Source organism: Mytilus trossulus, chromosome 9 (genome assembly GCF_036588685.1).
Source record: "Mytilus trossulus isolate FHL-02 chromosome 9, PNRI_Mtr1.1.1.hap1, whole genome shotgun sequence".
Taxonomy (NCBI): domain Eukaryota; kingdom Metazoa; phylum Mollusca; class Bivalvia; order Mytilida; family Mytilidae; genus Mytilus; species Mytilus trossulus.
The window spans coordinates 12,051,170-12,075,806 of record NC_086381.1 but is presented as its reverse complement, the minus strand read 5'-3'; the positions used below and the strand labels follow the sequence as shown (position 1 = coordinate 12,075,806).

Here is a 24,637-nt window from a genome sequence, read left to right as displayed (position 1 = left end):
CCAATACAAGAGAGATATTTTACCTGGTGAACAGCTAATCCAATACAAGAGAGATAATTTACCTGGTGAACAGCTAATCCAATACAAGAGATATTTTACCTGGTGAACAGCTAATCCAATACAAGAGAGATAATTTACCCGGTGAACAGCTAATCCAATACAAGAGAGATAATTTACCCGGTGAACAGCTAATCCAATACCAGAGAGATAATTTACCTGGTGAACAGCTAATCCAATACAAGAGAGATATTTTACCCGGTGAACAGCTAATCCAATACAAGAGAGATAATTTACCCGGTGAACAGCTAATCCAATACAAGAGAGATAATTTACCCGGTGAACAGCTAATCCAATACAAGAGAGATAATTTACCCGGTGAACAGCTAATCCAATACAAGAGAGATAATTTACCTGGTGAACAGCTAATCCAATACAAGAGAGATAATTTACCCGGTGAACAGCTAATCCAATACAAGAGATATTTTACCCGGTGAACAGCTAATCCAATACAAGAGAGATAATTAACCCGGTGAACAGCTAATCCAATACAAGAGAGATAATTTACCTGGTGAACAGCTAATCCAATACAAGAGAGATAATTTACCCGGTGAACAGCTAATCCAATACAAGAGATATTTTACCCGGTGAACAGCTAATCCAATACAAGAGAGATATTTTACCCGTTGAACAGCTAATCCAATACAAGAGAGATAATTTACCTGGTGAACAGCTAATCCAATACAAGAGAGATAATTTACCTGGTGAACAGCTAATCCAATACAAGAGAGATAATTTACCTGGTGAACAGCTAATCCAATACAAGAGAGATAATTTACCTGGTGAACAGCTAATCCAATACAAGAGAGATAATTTACCCGGTGAACAGCTAATCCAATACAAGAGATATTTTACCCGGTGAACAGCTAATCCAATACAAGAGAGATAATTTACCTGGTGAACAGCTAATCCAATACAAGAGAGATAATTTACCTGGTGAACAGCTAATCCAATACAAGAGAGATAATTTACCTGGTGAACAGCTAATCCAATACAAGAGAGATAATTTACCCGGTGAACAGCTAATCCAATACAAGAGAGATAATTTACCCGGTGAACAGCTAATCCAATACAAGACAGATAATTTACCCGGTGAACAGCTAATCCAATACAAGAGAGATAATTTACCCGGTGAACAGCTAATCCAATACAAGAGAGATAATTTACCTGGTGAACAGCTAATCCAATACAAGAGAGATATTTACCTGGTGAACAGCTAATCCAATACAAGAGAGTACTCTGTCTGGCATATCCTTCATCTCTGTTGATAGGTCAGGGATACCTTCCATTAAAACTAAAATTCAAAGTTTGTACATTGTTAAAGAAAAGGCATTGATTCATTGTGCCCATATCCAATCTTACTTAAATAAAAAGATTATATTCATTTTCTGGTTTGTTTTTGTGTAATGGATTCCATTGTGTAAAGTTTGTTAATTCATGATATTTTGAAACAGTGAATATCAGTATAAAATGAAAAATTATAAATACTAAAACATAATATTGGCAATTCCAGGTTGTCATATATAGCAGGTTAGGGTACATGTATAAAAATACTTTGACACTTGATCAGTGCTTTGCCCCCACAACAATCCCACCTTCTCACGTTCCACAAAACTTTATTCATTTCCTGGAAAAGTTCTGAGGAGAGACCTTATAGTTAAACATATTTATTTATAGAAGATTAAGAAACATGTTATTTCAGAAATAATTCATGGGGGCTTGAATATATCATGATTTTACCACGGGTTGGCCCTTTATGACAAATATTTTACCATGAGCAATAGCGAAACACTTAATAGTTCTGACTTACTCTGATCAGACAAAAAATCTTTCACATCAACAATGAAATATCCTTTTTCTTCCACATCATCCTAAAACATAAATACAAAACTGATATGTACAAATCGTCTTGAGCTGGCAGACTGATAAAACAAAAAATTTGTAAGGGTTCTGCAGAACCCAGTGTCTCGCCTATTTTTGCTGTAAATCGCAGGCTCAACAACAATGAGGAAAAAAATCAATAAAAAAATTCCTCTTGTTACTATTTTATGATTGTAAGAAAATCTAAGTCCATTTAAAAGTAAATTACAGAAAAAAACGGAGTAATCTTTTTACAAACTTTACTTCTGGATACAATCTTATGATCATAAATAAGCTTCTGTCCAAGTTTGGTACAAACCCAGGATAGTTTAAGAAAGTTATTAAAATTTTAAAAACTTTTAACCACAGAGTGAAGGTAATGGTTCCCCCGCAGAAAAACTAAGTCCATTTAAAAGTAAAATATGGAAAAAATGGATTTATTTATTTACAAAATTTACTTCTGAATACTATCTTATGATCATAAACAAGCTTCTCTTCAAGTTTGGTACAAACCCAGGATAGTTTAAGAAAGTTATTAAAATTCTAAAAACTTTAATCACAGAGTGAATGTAATGTTTGCCCGCAGAAAAAAACTAAGTCCATTTATAAGTAAAATACGGAAAAATGGAATTTTATTTTTACCAAATTTACTTCTGGGTACTATCTTATGATCATAAACAAGCTTCTGTCCAAGTTTGGTACAAACCAAGGATAGTTGGAGAAAGTTATTAAAATTCTGAAAACTTTAACCACAGAGTGAATGTTTTGTTTCCCCGCAGAAAAAACTAAGTCCATTTATAGTAAAATACGGAAAAAATGGAATTTTATTTTTACAAAATTTACTTCTGGATACTATCTTATGATCATAAACAAGCTTCTGTCAAAGTTTGGTAGAAATCCAGTATAGTTTAAGAAAGTTATTAAAATTTCAAAAACTTTAACCACAGAGTGAATATTTGTTGACGCCGCCGCCGACGCCGACGGAATTTAGGATCGCTTAGTCTCGCTTTTTCGACTAAAGTCGAAGGCTCGACAAAAAGAATGGTAAAAAGATATGGTTTTTATAAGTCTTAAGGAAGATAAGAGTGTCCTTACTGAGTATATATTTTGTCTCATTTGCAAATGAACACAATGCAGATTATGGTTTAGACCCATTCTGTTCTTTATTTATAAAAAGTTACCAATATGTTGGTGAAAAGTTTTTTAGGAACAAATTCTCCTAAAAACAAAAGGATCAGAGAACAACTTTTACTGGGGGCCCAAGAATTAGCTTTGGCTTAAAATCTCATTTGCTTATATGTATCACTAAAAAAAAATTAAGATAGAAATAACAGTATTAAATAAACCTAAAAAACAAATAAACGTTGCAAATATAAATTAGAGGCACCTTGTAAAAATAACATACCCATTTGTAAGACTGTGACCAGCTCAGGAAATATTTCTCAAATATTTGAACCTTTTTAACTGTTGGAGAATGGTCATTATAAGCTGTAATTGAAAAAAAGAGATGTACTATCAGCTACTGCTGACTTACATCCACTCAATATTGTTGAGATGTAATTAAAAATTCTGACAATTTATATTATTACCAATCTACTGACCTTATTCTTTCATTAAAAAAAATGTAGTTTCATGCTTCTTTATTAACCATCTACAAAATATAAATATTATGACATGTAACTACCTCTGCCCTTTGTTTTGGGACCTATCCTCTATACACCTTATTGTTAGGTACTTGGGAATCTTCACAGTTTGAGCCAAGAATCTGTGCCTCTTGAACTTTTGACATCATACAACAATCACTTATCCATTTTGGCGTCATAAATTTTCTATTGTGATGTCAAATTTTACAGGAAACTTTGTGATATTCAGTTATGGAGGATAAATAGCAATAAGGTGTATTTAGTCTCCATCATATGTATGTGATAAGAGGACAATAGGCAAGAGTATGCCTGTATGTTATTACCTTCTTCTGGAAAGTAATACTTCCATCCTTTGTATGGGGACTGGACCTCAAGGACAGTCTGGACCATCTGTGATGCAGGCCTTCTGTTGGGCTGTGGATCATCCATCATTCTTCCTCCTCTGCCCTGAGATTCTAATAAAAGATTTTACATTTAATATTACACATTTATTTCCCGTGCCTGAGGGAATATGAAGATTTGTTCACCCAAGAAATATCATATTTCACGAGGGCAGCACCTGAGGGAAATATGACTTTTAAGGGTGAACAAATCTTCATATCTCACTAGGCTAAGGGAAATGAATGTTTTATTCCACTGCCTATATTTTTAATACTTCTGAATATAACATTTTGCATAATTTTTTTCTAATTCGTTTTTCTTTGTAACTAAAACCAACATACACAATGGTAATCAGTACTTACTTAAAGTTAATTAATTATTTATTCATTTCTATGTTTTTCAGATTTGAAATAATTATTAAAATAAACCCTATCAAAATATTTTATTTAAACATTAACCGCGGTTAACATTGCACAAGGCAATCCCAACGTTCAGAGGGGAATATGATACTCAGAGGGGCATATGATGTTTTGTTCGAAATCACGTGTGCTAGTTTCAACCTATCAAATGTTGATATCGCTTTCAAAATCAACATGCAATGGAATAAGATCAAATATTTGATAATAACATCTAATTAGCCTGCATCCAATTTTAATATTCAGTTCAACTACATTATTTTGAACACTGTACGATCAGAGCAACCAACAAAATACAAATAATAAGTCTGTCTTTGTGATTCTCAATGTGGGTCAGGAAGTTCTTCATAAATATGCTGTTAAAAAAGGATGGATTTATTTAGATAACTTTAGCCCTCATCAGTTTGCGAAATCTTTTTCTCCTCGGTGGTCCTTGAAGAAAATTTGTTGGTCCTCACAATTATTTCGATTAAGAAATACTGAAAGTGTGTCAGTCCTATTTAAAATTTTGGTGGTAAAATCCTGAGGAACTCTGCCTCATTGGGTTTGTTAGAGAGGATTACAAGTATAATTTCATGATTTGATGAGGAACTAAAAAAAATCATGATCTAAAACTTGCATGGTACAAACTTTTCTTGATAAAATACTTATTGTATTTCCGTTTATATGTTTCTAATATTTACATTTGTGACCAGATATAAGCATTGAAGTGTAAATTGTTCCAATGTTCCCAAAGGCTTATGAACATAATTGCAATAATTTTTCAAAACACATTTAGTCCCACCAATTTAATTTAAAAATATTTCAACTTCAACATTCTTTGCTGTTACAAAAGTTTTAACTGCATGTAAAAAACACTCTTTTCCATTAGGCCATACAAATTGAATTGTAATTTTGATAATAAATGTTTTATTTTTTCATGGATGGTCAGAATTCAACTATAAATCATATGACAACTATTTGTACTTTTAGCATATGTTGATACTAATTTAATATTCACCACATACATGTAAGTATGCAATTTAATGTTAAATAAACTTATGTGAATTGCCTCTCCCTCTGTTTCCATGGTGACTGTAGTAACGACCTCCACCACGACCTCTCCACCAGCCTCGACCCCTCCATCCTCTGCCTCCCTGCCAGCTACCAGCACTGGAGGTGCTTGTTTGGCTCATCCTGTTTGTACTTTATACCTTAAGAAATAGTTAAGTAAAGACACATTATTCTTTCTTGTACTTTATATCATTGTACATGTATACATGGAAAGATAATAAAATAAATGACCAACATTTTTTGTGTCTAAAATGCATATACATTCTTTAATATCTGTTTTGTGTTTGTATGAATTATTTACAATGTAAAACCAATGTTGCCAAATTTATTTAATGTTGTATCTTAGGGGAAAAAATAATGCTGCCAAATTCCAATTTTCAATGACTTTTTATTTTTATTTTTTTCCTCTAGTTTATATTTTGTTTTTTATTTTGCATTTGTGTTTTTTTATTTAGTTTTTTCTCTTCTCTTTTCACTTTCCCTCTTAAATAAAATTCTCTCTTTATTGATCAATATTGAAATAATTGATACACAATATTATATTGTATATATTTTATAATTTTGAATACTAACAATTACTAACGAATTTTCTAAATATACTAGAGAAGAGACTAAATGCGTACAAACCTGATGTCAAATGAAGATATACGGAATTTAAATAACGTTGATCCTTTAAATGTACGAAACACAAACGCATTTGACAATTGTTCATATAAAATAGATAGTAAAATTTTCCAAATGAACGTCCATTAAAATTAAGTCTCTGATAAATATTTCCCGCGCAAATGTCATGGAATAGACCAAAACGAATTTTAGGTGTGTGTTGTCATTAAAACATTCGGGTCAATGAACACAGTTAGATTAAATATATAAATATGTTAACAATATTTATATTGGTTTTTCAGAAAAGTGACTTTACCAGATTTTTTTGTGGCAAACAACGGTAAATAGCCTATATCATCTTGACATGACATATGAAAACCCCTTAAGCATAATGGTGTGTGTATGGAATAGTCCATGGAATTGTCCAAACCGATACAGGTGAAATACGTAGAATAATATTGCTGTGGACACAGCAATAAAATCAGATTTAAGATCCTCATGAGCCCGTAGTAAAGTAAAAAAAACTGTAAAAAGCCTTATTTAATAAAATTTGCTCGATTAACCTTGAAGTGAAGACTAATAAAAATTTGCGTGTATAGTGAACCCCCTAAATAAAATAATACTGTGTTCTAGACCACTTCCCCTTTCGGTGATCTACAGAAATGATTTTTTACTATATAGTATGTTAACAATCTGATGTTTAACGAGGCTGGGCTAAGGTACTGGTACTTTCAGTATCAAACTAACAAAAATAAAAGTTTTCAATAAAGTATGTATATTTAAAAAAACAAAAAACATTTATGAAATAAAATTAAAACTCACTTTATTTATTTTTCAATAAATTTACATGTATAATAATTGTTTCATATATCTTTCAAAAAAATATAAACAGTTAGAAAGTTTACACACATCTTTCAATTAACATGGTTAAAGCATAAAATTGAAATTATTCAATATTGAAGCGAAATCAAAGGAAGAGTCCACTCCTCAACAATGACCATCTAGGTAGCTCATCACGTAAACAAAGTAACAAATATGACAAACCCCAAGTAACCACACGGTGACAATGTAAATACTTATATAATTTCATTTTAATGATAGAAATAGACAGCCATTACAAGTCCTTATATTTCATGTATAGTGTTCATGGCCTTAATTACTTTTCCCTTTTGATATACAGGTTCAGATGAATAAAAGTTAAAGAGGGGTATATGTCTCCAGATAGCAATTTTTTTTTTTTTTTGAGGGGGGGGCTTTTTTTTATTTTCTTGAGACAGCACCTCAATGACACAGAAAGAGGATATATAAAATGTTATCTATTATTAAAGGGTACCTATGTTTATCAACCAAGGAACAATTACAAAAACATTCACTGAAGTAGATCATTAAAAATTCATGATCTAAGACAATTAACATAAGGACTAATTAGTGCATGTTGTCAGATGGCTTGGACTATTCTGTCATAATATTATTAAAGTGATGACAGACTTCAATTCACAGTTAGACAGATTCTTTATATTTTAATTTCAATTCAATTCCTAATAGATAGTATATTTATTCTAAAAAAAATTGAAGTGAAAACATATTAAGAAAACCGCTATTTGTAAAAAAAAAATGCATGTGTGTGATATTTCATTTTAATCATTAAGACTAGAGAGTCTCAATAAGAAATAAAGAGGACCATGCCTAGGAGCAGTGATAATGGATAATTTCTGATCAGGTAATTTTTATAACAATATTAATAAATAAGTTCTTTTCTTCACCATCATACACGCTTTGATGAATCATTAGAGTACGTAACATACCCTTTAACTTTTGAAAATCTTAAGAGGTTATTAGTGTGTAAACTTCATTTTTATAAGTAACTGCTTACTTACTTGCATGTATCTTTATTTTATAAATTCATTGTCATATCTCTTCTTTGTTTCTTATGTTATACTGATAAATAGCCTTTTATTTTTTTATTCATTCTTATTTGCATGATTCTTGAAATAATTAACAATTGACCAGCTAGGAATGATTTTGACTACAGATATAATTGTGTCATACATCATTTTGTAGATTGTACAATGCATAAGAAGTTTTCAGGGGAATAGGCAACATTGGAAAATGAAAATAAAACAAAAGTTTGCAACAGAGCAATTTCTCAAAAATGTGAATAGACTATTTTTATATTACCGACTTGACTCCAAAGTTTATATTTTTTCAGCAGGTAAATAAACTTAAAGTATGCCAAATGAACAATGGTCAATGCTTTTAGTATACGCAATAACCAAGGGTGGTGGGATAACTGTACAGTTTAGCGTAAGTTGTAAATATCTTTTCTTAGACTATACTTTTAAATTGATGTATCCCTTTGGGAGTGCTCCTGAGAGAGGAGGAAATTACCAGTAACAGTAACGGTAACCTACAACATCCTTATACCGAGTCAAGTTAGAGCAACATAAAGAAGTATACATCAAGCTTTTAATCTGTACAATTCTTTTGGAAAATATAATGCTTCATATTTTCTTTACACAACAAACTAATAGGAAAATAGTAAATTTTCCCCTCAAATTACACCGATTAAATGTTTGATTCTACTTCTTATGACTGCTCTTAATTTGCTGTTTCAGAATCTAATGCATCCTCTTCAATATTTTCAAAAGTGTACACCAAAATGTCATGATTGGTTAAAAATGTAATAAACAATGGAAATTCTAACAATATGACATGATGTTAGTTTCATTTTGGGGTACGAAACCCAAAATGAAATTACCATGATTCTTTAGATTCTGAAAAGGTGAATTGACCATGTACTGAGGATGTTGTAGGTATTAAACCTGTGGAAAATAATATAAAGTAATATGAAAATAGTTTATTGGTGCCATATGTATTATATTGAGGTACAAATATACAGATTCAAATTTCACTTGTTAATCAGAAGATGAAAGCATATCCAACTATAGCAGTCATCACCTGACTTTGACGACATCATACATCACCCGTATTAAGCCCAAGTAAAATGTATAGAAATGCACAGGGGCTTTCAAGAATCGATAAAATAAAGTATTTTAATTTCATGATACAAAAAGGGTGGAAATATATATTAGTTCCTCATATATTTAGAAATATATTTAAGCTTTTTGAAAAAAAAAATTTTTGGTCTTCTCCCTTCCAAATGCTTTTGAAAACTTGTCTTGTTGCCTTGATAAGTTCACACTGTTAATCAATTAACTCTGATAAATATTGGATTTTCTGTCAAGTTAAACCTTAAATTGCGATTTAAACAAAACAGATGAAATAATTGTGGAAGTATGTGCTTATTACTATATTCATAAATATTTGAAATATCATATATGCAATAGTTCATTTTTGTCGAGCCTTCAACTTTTGTCGAAAAAGCTAAACTAAGCGATCCTACGTTACGTCGTCGTCGGTGGCGGCGTCCACAAATATTCACTCTGTGGTTAAAGTTTTTGAAATTTTTATAACTTTCTTAAATTTTACTGGATTACTTCAAAACGTGATCATAAGATAGTATCCAGAAGTAAATTTTTGTAAAAATAAAATTCCATTTTTTCAGTATTTTACTTATGAATGGACTTAGTTTTTCTGTGGGGAAATATTACATTCACTCTGTGGTTAAAGTTTTAAAATTTTAATAACTTTCTTATCCTGGGTTTGTACCAAACATGGACAGAAGCTTGTTTATGATCAAAAGATAATACACAGAAGTAAATTTTGTAAAAGAATAAATCAGTTTTTTCCGTATTTTACTTTTAAATGGACTTATATTTTCTGCCAGGAAACAACACATTCACTCTGTGGTTAAATTTTAAAAAAATTTAATAACTTTCTTATACTACTTTTAATTTGTACCAAACTTAGACAGAAGCTTGTTTATGATCAAAAAGCTAGTATTTAGAAGGAAATTTTGTTAATATTTTGTACCTGTGTATCTGTATTTTACTTATAAATGGACGTACAAATGTAGTTTTTCTTCCAGTTAACATTACATACAGTCTGCAGTTAAAGTTTTTGAACATTTATTAGATTCATAAACTATCATGGATTTTTACCAAACTTGGACAGAAGCTTCTTACAATCAAAAGATAGTATCAAGAGGAAAATTTTATTGATTTTTTTCCTCATTTTTATTAAGCCTATGATTTTCAACAAAAGTAGGTGTGACACTGTATTCCGAGGAACTCTCACAATTTTTTCTATTATGTCTCTTCCAAATTGATTTGAAAATTTTCAGAAAATCTGGTATTATTTTTTAAGATGGCGACCACATTGACAGTGTGGGGCAACTTGGTAAAAATACATTTTGTAAGATTGTTACAATGAAAATCAAATAACCGTTGGATGGTCAAGTTTTCACTCATGGTCTTACCCTAAAGCAGCATAGAATCAAATATTAGTTCCTTTTGATAAAGCTGTTACATGCTGTTTGTTATATAAAATTTTGAAAAAAATAGCGACCAAATAATTCAAACGTGGACGATGTTGGACACTTATTTTGTACATAAAATTGAGAATGGAAATGGGGAATGTGTCAAAGAGACAACAACCCGACCAAAATAAAAAAAAACAAAAAAACAACACAACAGCAGAAGGTCACCAACAGGTCTTCAATGTAGCGAGAAATTCCTGCACCATGAGGCGTCCTTCAGCTGGCCCCTAAACAAATATATACTAGTTCAGTGATAATGAACGCCATACTAATTTCCAAATTGTACACAAGAAACTAAAATTTAAATAATACAAGACTAACAAAGGCCAGAGGCTCCTGACTTGGGACAGGCGCAAAAATGCGGCGGGGTTAAACATGTTTGTGAGATCTCAACCCTCCCCCTATACCTCTAACCAGTGTAGAAAAGTAAAAGCATAACAATACGCACATTAAAATTCAGTTCAAGAGAAGTCCGAGTCTGATGTCAGAAGATGTAACCAAAGAAAATAAACAAAATGACAATAATACATAAATAACAACAGACTACTAGCAGTTAACTGACATGCCAGCTCCAGACTTCAATTAAACTGACTGAAAGATTATGATTTCATCATATGAACATCAGGCACAATCCTTCCCGTAAGGGGTTTAGTATCATACCATCATAACATATATGAGAAGAACATAACCCGTGTCATGCCAACAACTGTTTTTAGAATAAATGTGTTTAGTTCCGACGCAAAGACCTTATCAGTGACTCAATATTAACGCCAAAATATGCAATCTTTAATGACTTGACAACAGTATCGTAATTATATCCCTTCTTAATAAGTCTATTCAAAGGTTTTGTAAGTTTATGAGGTGAATACTGACACCTTTGTGCTTTATAAAGAATATTTCCATAAAAAATTGGATGTGAAATACCTGAACGTATAAAAAGTCTGCATGTTGAGCTATATTTACGAATGATGTCTTTATACCGATGATAAAATTTAGTAAATGTTTTGACTAGTTTGTGATATCGAAAACCCTGGTGTAATAATTTTTCAGTAATAGATAAATTTCTCTCGTTAAAATCTAAAACATTGTTACATACACGAGCGAATCGTACAAGTTGAGATATATAAACACCGTAAGATGGTGACAAGGGAACGTCACCATCTAAAAACGGATAATTAACAATAGGAAATGAAAAATCATCCCTTTTATCATAAATTTTAGTATTCAGCTTTCCGTTAGTGATATAGATATCAAGATCGAGGAAAGGGCTGGTCATTGTTAGTATTAGCTTTATTTAAAGTGAGTTCACCAGGATAAATTTCATTAATATACATACTGAAGTCGTCATTATTGAGAGCCAAAATATCATCCAAATATCTAAAAGTATTATTAAATTTGTTTATCAGATGTTGTTTTGAATGCACATAATTCAATTTAATTTCACTGTTTACATTGCAATTAAATATGACATTTTATAGTCACTATAATGATAGCCAAGGGTATAGCTAGATTAAGGAGATATACTAATTAAATCATTACATCAACGTGATCGAAGAAAACAAACATGGCACCTAATCACAATGAAAGTTTTGACAACAACTATATAATAAATAATAATAATACCAATGTAGAGTTAATATAAATGTTGTCCTATTTTCAATAAAATTCATTACGATATTATTTTATATTATTTATAAAAGAAGACCTCAAATTGATATCAATTAAGGCCATGGGAAAATAATTCATGGTTCCTAACCCAACCGGGTCACTGTTTTACAGCCTGGTCATTAATTTTTTTGTGAAAAAAAATAAAAAATAAAAAAAAGTTTGTTTTTTTGGCAGAGACAACTAAAAGTGTCGGAAATATGCAAGATTGAAGTTCCGCTGTAGAAACAATACATATAGATATAGAATGATGCATGGTTACAAAAAAAAAGAAAAGCCTGCCTGCTTGGTCTTTAAAATTTTCCCATGTATGGGGAAACCAACAATTAATTTTCCTTGGCCTAACTGAGGTGAAATAAATATATTGTTCAATTTTCTTTAAATCATACATCGGGTAACCAGTAAATTTCACATAATCCTAAGTAAACCAGTAAACTGCAGAATTATTGAAAGTCATTATGACTGGAATTATAGTTACATGTGTGATGTCACCGGAATGGCAGATTTTGATAATATAGTTATATATATAATCAGAGACATATAAGAGACATATAATACAAGAGATTGGCAACTCGGCGAAATCCCGTGATTTCACTCGGCCAGATTTAAATCTCGCGAGATTTCTGTGGTTAATAGAGTCTTTATCAAAGTATTAAAGGTACTCGAAGAAATGGTGAAGTTGAAGTATGAATTAACTGTTTCAGTGTTAAATTTAACATAATTAATTGAATAATTTTAGTTCATACGTAATTATGTATTTCAATGTCATTTTGATTTTGATCATTTGTATTATTGAAAAAGAGACATTATTTGATATTGTATTAAAAATACGATATTAAATAATTAATACGTAATAAATTGTATGTCTTGTATCAGAGTTAATTTTATTTGATTGTTTCATAATGGGTTTCTATTAAATATACACCTGTCTCGGAGACATAATGTCACAGTGTGACATGTATACATGTATATTCGGCTTGAATTATCTGATGGTCAGGTAAATCACAACCTGTTAAAATGAGTTTTATTTGACACCTGGTACACACGAAGTAGTCACACCACAGGTGTACACACTCCTTCTGAAAATATTATTTACTAATTATAAAATTAAATAATGTGTAGAAAAAAAAACTTAATTTGTTTGATAAATATCGTTTATCATGATCGACTTTGTCTTATATTTATAATTTGTATAGATCATTAAAAAATGATTACTTTCTGGGTTCATTATTAATTTGGCTTGTATTGGGTTCATTTATTATGATTGTCTGTAAATTGTTTTCTTATTGTGTTTTTCGAAATATTATGAGCTTGCATTCAGTTGTTTTTATAATTGTCGGTAAATTTATGGTTTCTCCTTTTCACGGATTGTGTATTTAGTTAGGACTTACATTTAATGATCATTTAATAGAAAATTGCAATATAAGTCTCACTTTTGAACAAACTGCACGAAAATGTGTCTTCCTTTGTTGTTGATCAGGCTGATTTAATTGATGCTTGCTGAAGGTCCGGTGGCAAATATTTCATTTTTGTTGTTGTTGATCAGGTTGATTTAATTGATGGTTGTTTAACGTCCAGTGGCAAATATTTCATTTTTTTTTTTACATATTGATGTGCGAGTGTATGACATTCATTTTTTTCTGTACAGTATATGCAATATAATGTCTAACTCTCCACAAGAAACCAAATGATACAGACATCAACATTTTAAGGTGACCAAAAGGCTCTAAGCAATGCGTAAAATTCATATTTCACTGACAACTATACAAGGTCTATTTAAGAAAAAGGTTTAACACATCAAACAAGAAAACTCACTGTCTTATTTATGAACAAAATAATAAGAAAAAAAAATTCAAATATGATATATACAGCAACACACCAGTGAATTACAGGCTCCTTACTTTAGGAAAGCACATACATAATAAAGGCATGATAATTGATTTAACCATATAATCACAAGCCGTACAATTTTATGTTTTTTCCCCACAGTAATCATATTATATACCTATAAACCAATTAATGTGGTGTGGCGTTTGAATAAACCAAATTACATCTGTAAAAAAAACACCTACATACATCCCAGTATTCTGAAATGAAAAGGACCAGTCAGACTGAGAATCAGAACATGTACATGTAGTTATGTATACAATATATCTAGAATATCACTACACATTATTCCATCCTTTTTCAATAACTAAACCAAAATGTGAGAGAACAAAAACAATTCCAGGTATAAATAATATTTTTATTATCAAACATTTATTCATAATGTTACTGTCAATGATAACTGAGAGTTTTATGATCATTTCCCTGCAACTGATCTGGTACAGTTCAACTATGCAAATTTCGGTATCTGTACAGCTTAGGATATATACATGTATCAGCGATGGTACAGTGAAAGGGAGATGGCAAGATTATTCATCTTTATTGTGTGTCTCATTCACTGCAAATATCTCAATTTCTTGTGCAATCAGTTGCTCTGTGCCTTTCACTGGTGCTAGAAAAAGAAACAGCATGACAATCAAATTTAAGCGTTCATATTTTTTAATTCTCTTTCCATCTTCAGTGTGGATTGAAACTGGAACAGATGTCTCCTCCATACTGGTACCAACAGCTGTTCATGGTCGAGGATTACTCTCTTTTTAACTCCATTTGTTAATTTCTACATCTTTTCCTCTTTGGCATTCTAAATTAAAAAAAAAAAGATAGAGTTGAATAGACTATTTGTCTTACTTGTAAACTTTACTTCCTACTACACGTATGTCATACAACATTCTGTTTATATATAACATCCCCGCCCAAAAATGAAAAATTCCCAAATTTTTTTCGAAAATGTTGAATTCGTACTCCAAAAAGAAAAAGATTCAAACTTTTCATTTATATACAACAATACAACATACAAAATAACAGGCACCTTTTAACTTCATCGTCTATAAATTTCTCATGTTTCACAGACATGTAAATACAAATACATATGACCAAATGCTAGTTACTCTTTAACTTCAACATAAATATGATGCGGCGAAATCTTATAAAATATAGCATATTATCATTTACTGAATTTTAGTGTGCTTGCTAAAAAGTGATTGATATACAGTACGAGATTAGATTCAGTGGAGTCCCTACTCCTGCTAATGGTTAGATACACCTTATAATGAATAAAATTTATAGGTTACACTATGAGAAAAAAAAAGATCTACTATTGCGCCGACTTTCACGGTATACCATCCCTATCATACACACACTCTCTCGATAAAATAAACAATAAAGTGAAACAAATAAATTTCAGCAGAACAAGACTATCAACCAGGGTTTATTTCTGAGTCATCTCTAATGCACCACTAACACACAAATCAGATTTTCTTTTCTTACTGTGCACAGACAGATTGAAAATTTAAATGCTAGGATTTCCATCAAATCAGTCATACATAATGTTCGTTATCATACCAAAACAATTCTTCATCAATCTTTACTAACAAGTAAATTTAAGTATCGCAGTACTTCATTTCAAAACATTAACTTCTACCTCTGTGACTTGTCAAAATATTTCACATATTGAGGTATACCAAAAAAACAACTAACCATTAGCAACTCAACTACTTAAAAATACAACAATGAATCCAATAAGATAACTGGCCTATCTAATCTAATCAACATATGTACATGTGAACCAACAAAAAACAAAATCATTCAACACAGTGAACTTTGACGGTATTTTCGCACTCAGTGTATTTAAAAAAATTAACTGATTCATTTTAATCTTTTTTAGTAATAAAACAATCTACTGTCTTAAGTGAGCCAAAACATGAAAGTCTTTTCAAATGGAAACTTTTAAAAAGAAAAATTTATACTTTTCTCAAAACTTTGTATGTCGTTATATTCAAATAGTTAAAATTAATACTTAAAAAAATAACAGTTCTGTGAAAAAAAAAACAACATCTTCAACATATGTTTGCAATAAATGATATTACTTCATGTACTAATCATAAAATGCATCAATAAAATGTATCTTCAAAACAGTTCAAGTAAATTGTATCTTGTTCTGTAACTTTCGATATGCATGAGATACATGTAAATCTCACAGCAAAATATGTATGTCTTATTCAGCCTTCTGATTGCGTTGTCACGAGATAAATCTCACAGACATGCGTTTACGGAATAATCGGAGGTGGTCTCGACTTCAATAAGGCACACGCCTTTGGTCCTAACTGATTGTCTTCGATCCAAATTGCGTTTTGCGCCAGTTCCCCTATTAAATGCGCAAGGTAGCGAGTATTTCCATCGTGATTTTTCTTTGCTAAAAATCTTTTCACTTTTATTAATGTTTCGTCTGACGCAGAGCTTGTTTCATTGCCTGATGTTACAAAATAATCGTCTCTGAATCGAATAGGTTTTTGTCTCTGTCTTGTTGATCTCCGGAAATTTGGCACTTCTTGAATTTCGTTATTTGTGCTAGATTGTTCACTAATCAAATTATCATGACTTGTTGACGCAGTGTCCACGGTATCTTGTTTGTTTATAACACGATCCATAAAATATTCACATGGATTTGGAACACGAATATACCCTGGTTTGAAACGGTTAATGTGAACTTTTAAAATAGTTTTGTTTGTATTTGGATCCATAAATAAATATAGATGAGGACTGTCTATGCAAAGAATAATAATATACGGCCCTGTTGGTTTCAAATTAAACTTCTGTCCTGTCCCTCTGGGACTTTTCTCCCAAGTACACATCGACGGCCATTTTCTGCCTTCACGTTGCGAGTCAAACCACGTGTTTTGCACTGTTGACAATTATCTTCATTTTAATGTTTCATATGTTCATTTTGTAATATTAGGTACCAATTGTTCGATTTTAGGTTCCTCCACCATGTGATATACCTGACTTAGGTTTGGGGGACTAAAGACGAAGTATATATATTGTAAATAAAAAGAACAGCTTTCAAATTATCATCCTTTACTTTGGATTCAAACGCCAAAAGAGGCTGATACATCTAATCATCACAACAATCATTGTTAAGACAATACAACGTTTCCGGAAAGTACGGATTCAACATACAGATATATAACAATACAATGTAAGTTGCTGACATCAACGTTAACTTTATTTAGTCTCTGCTTCTACATATTTTGTAGGTCTCATGAGGGTCTAGAAGGGGTTTACAAAAGCATAACTGACTGAAAGTCACAGGACATAAAGTCACAAATTTAGTAGAACAAAAAGTCCCAAGACAAAAAAATCCCAAATAATCTTTTGATAATTGTTTGTATATATAAGAGAAATATCTTTAAAACATATATTCATATTAAAGTTACGAAATGTGTTATTATATTTGAAAAATGAAGATTTATTAAATTTTGATAATACAAAAGAAAGACTTATCGGCACCATGAAGCCATTTAAGTGCCAAACCAGTTTGACATTTTGTTTTTTGTAACACTTATTTGATCATCTTTGATATGTTGTGATAATTTTTGTATACAAAGTTGGTTTGTATACAATAGTTCATGAATAGAAATAAGTGTTTTTTGTTCAAGGAAAATTATCAGAAAAAATGAATTGTGACTTTTTGTCCTGTGACTTTCTGGCACTGTCCTTCATTCATACAAAAGAAAACGGAATAACTGCATATTTGAAATCAGAGAAGTAAGGACAAGAGGAAACATCTTATCAAAATATCAAGATTGGAGAATGATGGGGTGCTAAAATAAATAAAGAATAGAGAATGATGGGGAAAATTTACAAAGAAAAGAGAAATAAATTGGGAATGTCTACATGTCCATGGTAATACAAATATATGCCCCGCTGATCTTATTTTAACAAGAAAACATTTGGAATAAATACAGGCTCATTAAAATGCATATTTATTCTATAATTTCTAAGTTTTATGAAAAAAGGTAAGTCCCGCATAGCAGGGTTTGGGTATCAATGTGAACAGAATAAATCACCTTTGATGGTATTTCATGGAAACACTATTTAATCAAAGTATACATACAAAAATAGTATCATTTTAACAAGATAACAATCGGGAAAAGAATAGCACTATGGAATTGCATGTATAATCGTAAATTTCTAAGTTTTATGAAAAAAGGTAGTTCTCGCATAGCTGGAGTTGAGTATTAATGTGAAAAATAAATAAATCACCTTTGATGGTATTTTATGGAAACACTATTTAATCAAAATAAACGAAAATAGTATAGGAAACACTATTTAATCAAAGTATACGAAAATAGTATCATTTTAACAAGATAACAATCGGGAAAAGAATAAAACTATGGAATTGCATGTATAATCGTAAATTTCTAAGTTTTATGAAAAAAAGGTAGTTCTCGCATAGCTGGATTTGAGTATTAATGTGAAAAATAAATAAATCACCTTTGATGGTATTTTATGAAAACACTATTTGATCAAAATAAACGAAAATAGTATCATTTCAACGGGATAACAATCGGGGGTATAATAACACTATAAAATTGCATATATTATCGTAAATTTCTAAGTTTTATGAAAATAAAATGGTGGGCCACACCGGTTCTACAGCATTGAAAGAGGGGAAGCTGAATGGACCGAATTTAAATAGGTCTGCATTGGATTATTATCATCATCTCAGCACATTATAGTATAAACAAATCGATGGAACTAGTTAGATGTATCTTTTGAATATACTTACATTCTTTAGCTGTGAAAGCAATTGACATAAACGAGAAAACAAATCTGTAAGCGTATCGTCTCTCTTTACAACAATGGCGGAATTTTCTCATCTCGATCCTCCTTCATCCCAGGTCACATCATAATCCCAAGCACTTCCGGTAGCCAAGTGATTTCATTGGCCGTTATATAGACTCTACTACGAGTTGCCAATCTCTTGTATTATATGTCTCTGACATGTCTCTGATATAATCAATGTTTACCAGTGAACATTTGTAGTTGTTTATTTCATTTATAGTTTAAATATATATATATTTTTTATAGCGGATCGGGAAACAAGCTTTACATTATTAATTTCTTTCCACTTTGTGGGTGCGAGTGCTGCCTTGTAGTGGCATTTATAAGCATGCTCTTTTTCGAAATCTACTAGAGTGTCTTTTACATGCAAAAGATATGACTCTCTCTTAACACAGGTCGGCTATTTATCGTCACTTTCCGATGAACTATCATCCCATTAATAGTTACCTCATTTTTTTTACATGTTTTTAAACACTGCAAAATCACAGGAGTTTGAAATCCTATCAAACTCCTGTGGAAAAATGGTGACATCGAACTTTACAAATTACTAATTCGTGCAAATATTTTAAGGACTAATTCTTAAGATCATAAATATTGTATGTCCTTGAAGTTTATACAATGTAACTGTCGATATACCATATTACGCTATTACAAACAGGTTGCAAGACATTCATTCAACTATTTAGTTCTACTTTCACTTTTGATTTGTTTTCCCGCGTAATTTGGCCTTTAAAATAATTCCTGGTCATATCGGAAAAAGACTTGTAACAATTACGGATTTGTATGTTATTGAAATGAGTTTTTTTTTTATCGGAAATAATGGCAAAAATTATGAAATAGAGAAAAATGTGCAATACAAAAATAACGAATCTAGACATAATAAGGCACAAAAGTATAAAGAAAACTATTGACCGAATAAAAGAATAAGCAAGAAATGCTACTGATGCGGTGAACAAATAATGAATAAGCTCATTTTCGTTAGAATTTTAGTAAATTACAAAATTAACTTAAGACAAAAAAAAAAGAAAAGTCCAAATAAAGTTTAATAAGACGCAACAAGATATCCAGACCATCGTCTATATCCCTAGTAAAATATTAAAGGCATTTGATTTTTTAAAGTCAGACTCGGAAATTTGTGAAGAAGACAAAAACTAATGATATCCATGTGTGGTCTCTGCACTGGGGGGGGGGGGGGGGGTGTAACTTCCTTTTATTGGATGTACGGGTGTGCCAAAAATATGGGTCATAATTTTGCGAGATTTTATATAAGAATGACCCTACTTTTAATGACATCCTATCTGATTAAAATTCATTTACGTTTGATAACTGGTATGATCTACATATCATATATAAACATGCTATTGAAAATCTTACATTATTAATGGTCAATTATTATATTAAATTAAATCAATTCATTTGAAAGTTCACCTTTCAAATAAGTTCCCAAATGAACCCTGGAAATTTGTCTCCTGATTTGATCTTCAATAACGTTTTGACGTCATATTTTAAATATTGTATATAAGAATAGGTCATTCTTTCTTAAATATTTATATAACAATAGGTACTGAATTTCAGTGAATGTTATATTAAAATGGGTACGTTTTTTGAGGCAAAAATGGCACACCCCTATAAAAATAAAATCAAAGTTACCCCCCCCCCCCCCGTGGGTCTCTGGAACACTGGTCACAGGTATCCGTATGATGTTAAAGTTGTTGGTTAATGGACAACTAAGTCTTAATTGGATTAGATTGATTGATTGATTGTTGGTTGCTTAACGTTCAGTGGCAAATATTTCATGCATATTCAGGACGATAATTGGATTAGAAAAGATAATACAAAGATCTCATTGTGGTAATCAGAGACATATGATATAATACTGAATTGTACTCTATGCATGTCTCTATTGATATAAATTGAGGCCTAAATTTCATCTGGTTTACTAACGCGGTCAATCAAATTTTATTTTTTTTTGGGGGGGGGGGTCTTCGACACCTCTTGTGTGTCCTTGTATGAGACCGTTTTAAAAGTTTTTGAATGGTTGATACATTACCCTTTTTCAACCATAGATTTCCACTGATTCTAACCTCATGTTAATAAAATATTTTGTTGTTTACTAATAGTATAAAGTTACAAATGGTTACCATGCTTGGACATTTCTAGACCATGTATTTAGTTAAGCTTTACGAGTAAACCAGTCGAGCTAGATCTGAACTTCAGATCTCAGTCTAATATCGGTCATACTAGCTAAGAGAATTATTCAAATTTCTACATGGCCTTAATGTGAGCATAAAATCAGTAGTACATGCGTAAACCAATAACACTTCACTAACATTGTAAATATAATTAAATCGGGACACCCAGAGACCTATGAAGCTTGTACTATTGCTATATGATTATAATATACATTCCTTATCTTTCATGAATATTTGATACGGTTCCATCAGTAACTGAGAGATTCATTAAATTTTCAGTGTGATCCAATAAAAGCCGCAGCAACCATAACTCTCTATAGTATTGTTACTAAATACAATTAAACTGAGGATTTTTAGTACACATACCAACTCGTCAGCAAACTGGACGGAATAGTATTAAAGCATATCAACGTAAGCATAACTTTAACAATATTTCAGTATTTCAGTATCTCAAAGATTATTTTTTTTATCTAATTTTTTGCATCGTTTCTAACTTCTTATGAAAACCTGTAAAACAATTGCTGAAGTACTTTGTGGAAATATTTTCAGCTGAAATACATGATTATAAAACTTTTGCTTCTGCAGCTTCGTCTGGAATCTGAGCTTTCATTGGTCACTGCAATGGTTGTATTTTTTACACATAGGCTGTTCACATCTATCTGTCTTTCTTGATAAATAAAACCAGGGATAAGCATTAGGAGGGCGTACACGTCCTTCTTTCATGATAGAAAATTAAGAAAACCACTTTTTTATATTTATTCCTTGTGCTTAAAATAAGGCTCTAGCAGGTTATACACCCTTGAAAAAACAATTAGGTATCAGTGTTTAATTCAACGTATTTTTATCAATTCATATCCAACTAAACATTCATCTCCTACAACCACACCTCTCGTAAAAACTTCTGGAATAATGAAATTTCTAACAAAAAACGGGAGAGCATAGTTCCTCTTTTTGTGTCGCCACTTTTTGTCCACAAAAAGTCCACTTTTTGTCCACAAAAAGTCCAACAAATGAAAACTTACATATTTGAAAATTATGAAGCATTGCAGTTAAAAATTACAAGCTGATTTATCCGAGTTACATGCTTAAAAAAAGAATCAAGCAGTTTTTTTTAATGATGTTTGTATGTATTTTTTAGAGATAAAGACACCAGGCAATTTGTTCATTAATTCTTTTTATTACCGCAAAGAAGAAATATGCCAGCGTTTTATGTCCCAGCCAGTGAAACAACAAAGAAACAACATAAACTTCAACAACAGTACAGCCTTGATGAGCGAAAGCTAATGTCTGATATTTTGTACGACGATCTGAACAGTAAACGATGTAGGTATGCTTAAAACATTTACTGGAAATGACATTTGTTTTGTTTTGTCAATAGCTTATACAAATTTTGTCATTAGACCATTCCAGAGCATCTGAGTTTATCGCGTTTCTTTATGGGGTTCGTGTTTCGTTCATTCCTTCGTTTTCTGTACATCTGGTTTTTTGTGGATACTTTTTTGTCCATTCTGTTTGTTCCTATTGACCACGGTATTGTCTGCTTTCTCTAACTTATGTTTTTAAATATTGCCCCTTTAAAATCTATTGAAACATGATTTGTGATCATTTGTGTATGTTTTTGAGTTAAGATAGTTAAGATATATATTTTAGGATTAGATTTTCAGATTAACCTAGCATCTTTCAATTCAAGGGTGCTATTGCTATATACAATACATGTCTCTTCTTTGATGACAAACTTTCTTTCTTTTTATCCAGCTACAGTAAAGTTTGACAGAGATGAAAGGCGTATAATAGCGGAAATCGCTCGTCAGAAAGATTTAGAATCTAAAGGTATTGTTTTTGTTGTTATTACAGGCACAATAAATATCTCAATGCTGCAATCGAGCAAAGAAGTTCAAAAAAAAAAATGAAAAACCCACAACAAACAAACACAATGAACTATATATCAAATAATTAAATCATGAATATACTCGTTTAAAACGTACATGTCCTTCATTACGATAAAGGACTTGTATATACATTGCAATTTTTCAATAACAGTATAACACGATAGAACAGTCCATGAAACACATTAATGGCACTAGCACTATACTCAGCATATTTGTTAGTAACTTTTCCACGTTGGGAATGGTACATCTTGCTTACATTATAATGTTACTTTGAAAATAAGTTTTAACTAATGAGGATACTGAACATTTTTAAATGAAGATTATTTACATATTTATTTACTTTTTTTTCATGATTTCAAGTTGAACAGTGTAAACAATTTGAAGAAAAACGTCAACAAAATCTGGCGAAGCGAGACGAAGCAGAAGCAGAGAAGAAAGCTCGTGCTCAAGAGAAATTAAGACTAACACAGTCAAAAACCAAACCAGATCTTTTATCGGACACAGTGAAAAAATATGAAACAAAACGTTCTGAAGTGCTAGAAAGAATTCAAAAAAAGGAACAGGAGAGAAAAATTAAATTAGATAACGCAATGAATAGGGAAAAACCTAACTCATCTACCTCTGTTACCAAAAAATACGACGAGAAGAGGGCAGAAGTTCTGGAACGGATTCAAAAGAAACAAGAAGAAACCAAACTAAAATACGAACAAAAAATAAACAAAGTGGTTCCAGATAAATCTGCCATGATTCCGGACATAGCAAAAACGTATGACAATCGAAGGGCTGAAGTCTTGGAAAGATTGAAACAAAGCGAAGACGAGAAGAAAATGAAGTTAGAAAAGAAATTGGAACGTGTTGAAAATGTGCACCAAAGATATAAGGAAAATCTAATGTGCGTCAGGGAAAAATCTGTAATGGGCAGAACTTTTGATTTTGATGATATAAGAGAAGATAATGGAAATTCGAGTGACGATGAAAAGAACGACGAAGATTCTGGAATAAGTCTTGATAACTCATATCAAGATACAGATTCACAGGGTAGCAGTTGTGACAGCAAACGAAGCACATACAGGAGTCAGCGCAACCTAACGTCGAGCTATGGTTCATTTAGTCAGAGATCAGTTCTGCCGCCGATTGGATGAAATTAGAATTACGGTTATGTTCTTAGACTTATTATGTGCTTTAAGTAACACTCTCATTACTTTTCTTTTTGCTAGCTATGTTATAGAATAAATATAGACCTACAAGTTGAGAATGACAAATTAAACACTCTTAACGTTTAGGATTATAATTGTAAAAATGTAGAATATCTCAGCAACATTCTTTTATTATTGATCTAAGTGAACGATACATTCCATAAATGCATATTTGTGCTTAAATTCTTAATTGTGTAATAAAGTTCCCTATTGTTAATTTTCCCTTTTTTTGACGATAATGTTCTCTTTGGTACCGTCTTACGGTGTTTATATATCTCAACTCGTTCGCTATTGCATTGTCTGCGATGACGTTTTGTATTTCGATGATCAGTAAAGTCAGAAATTTCGTAACCACACATTACTTAAACCTTTACTACAATCTTTCATAGATAAGACGATTTGTTCTGCAAGTTTGGCTGTGCCTTTAGAAAATTTATTTCTAACGTAACTGCACAGACTAAATTTAACGTTGATGGTGTCAACCGAGCCCTGGAATTTTGATATTAATGAAATGT

At 31.3% G+C, this 24,637-nt stretch overlaps 2 protein-coding genes across 2 annotated transcripts in view; one reads left to right on the top strand and one right to left on the bottom strand.

Moving 5' to 3' along the window:
* Nucleotides 1–19,587, bottom strand: part of LOC134685122 (DNA helicase MCM8-like) — a 56,399-nt gene extending 36,812 nt beyond the window's left edge. Inside the window, exons 1-6 of the mRNA XM_063544579.1 lie at nt 19,482–19,587; nt 5,400–5,550; nt 3,884–4,015; nt 3,323–3,405; nt 1,868–1,928; nt 1,263–1,351 (exon numbers count right to left, since the gene is read on the bottom strand). Of these exons, the coding sequence (XP_063400649.1) occupies nt 1,263–1,351; nt 1,868–1,928; nt 3,323–3,405; nt 3,884–4,015; nt 5,400–5,532 (498 nt within the window). The 5' untranslated portion in view covers nt 5,533–5,550; nt 19,482–19,587. The remainder of the gene's footprint in view (nt 1–1,262; nt 1,352–1,867; nt 1,929–3,322; nt 3,406–3,883; nt 4,016–5,399; nt 5,551–19,481) is intronic.
* LOC134685121 (GRB10-interacting GYF protein 2-like) lies at nt 7,569–24,339 on the top strand. The gene is made up of 5 exons (XM_063544578.1): nt 7,569–7,733; nt 21,317–21,448; nt 22,176–22,360; nt 22,793–22,867; nt 23,287–24,339. The coding sequence occupies exons 3-5, from the start codon at nt 22,234–22,236 to the stop codon at nt 24,066–24,068; spliced, it is 984 nt and encodes a 327-aa protein (XP_063400648.1). The 5' UTR covers nt 7,569–7,733; nt 21,317–21,448; nt 22,176–22,233; the 3' UTR covers nt 24,069–24,339.
* Nucleotides 24,340–24,637: the final 298 nt, after the last annotated feature.

Excerpts from the sequence above, each read along its gene's own strand:
- LOC134685121 (XM_063544578.1), top strand. The coding sequence starts at position 22,234 with ATGCCAGCGTTTTATGTCCCAGCCAGTGAAACAACAAAGAAACAACAT. Across the intron at positions 22,361-22,792 it reads CGATCTGAACAGTAAACGAT|CTACAGTAAAGTTTGACAGA; the intron begins GTAGGTATGCTT and ends CTTTTTATCCAG. Across the intron at positions 22,868-23,286 it reads GAAAGATTTAGAATCTAAAG|TTGAACAGTGTAAACAATTT; the intron begins GTATTGTTTTTG and ends CATGATTTCAAG.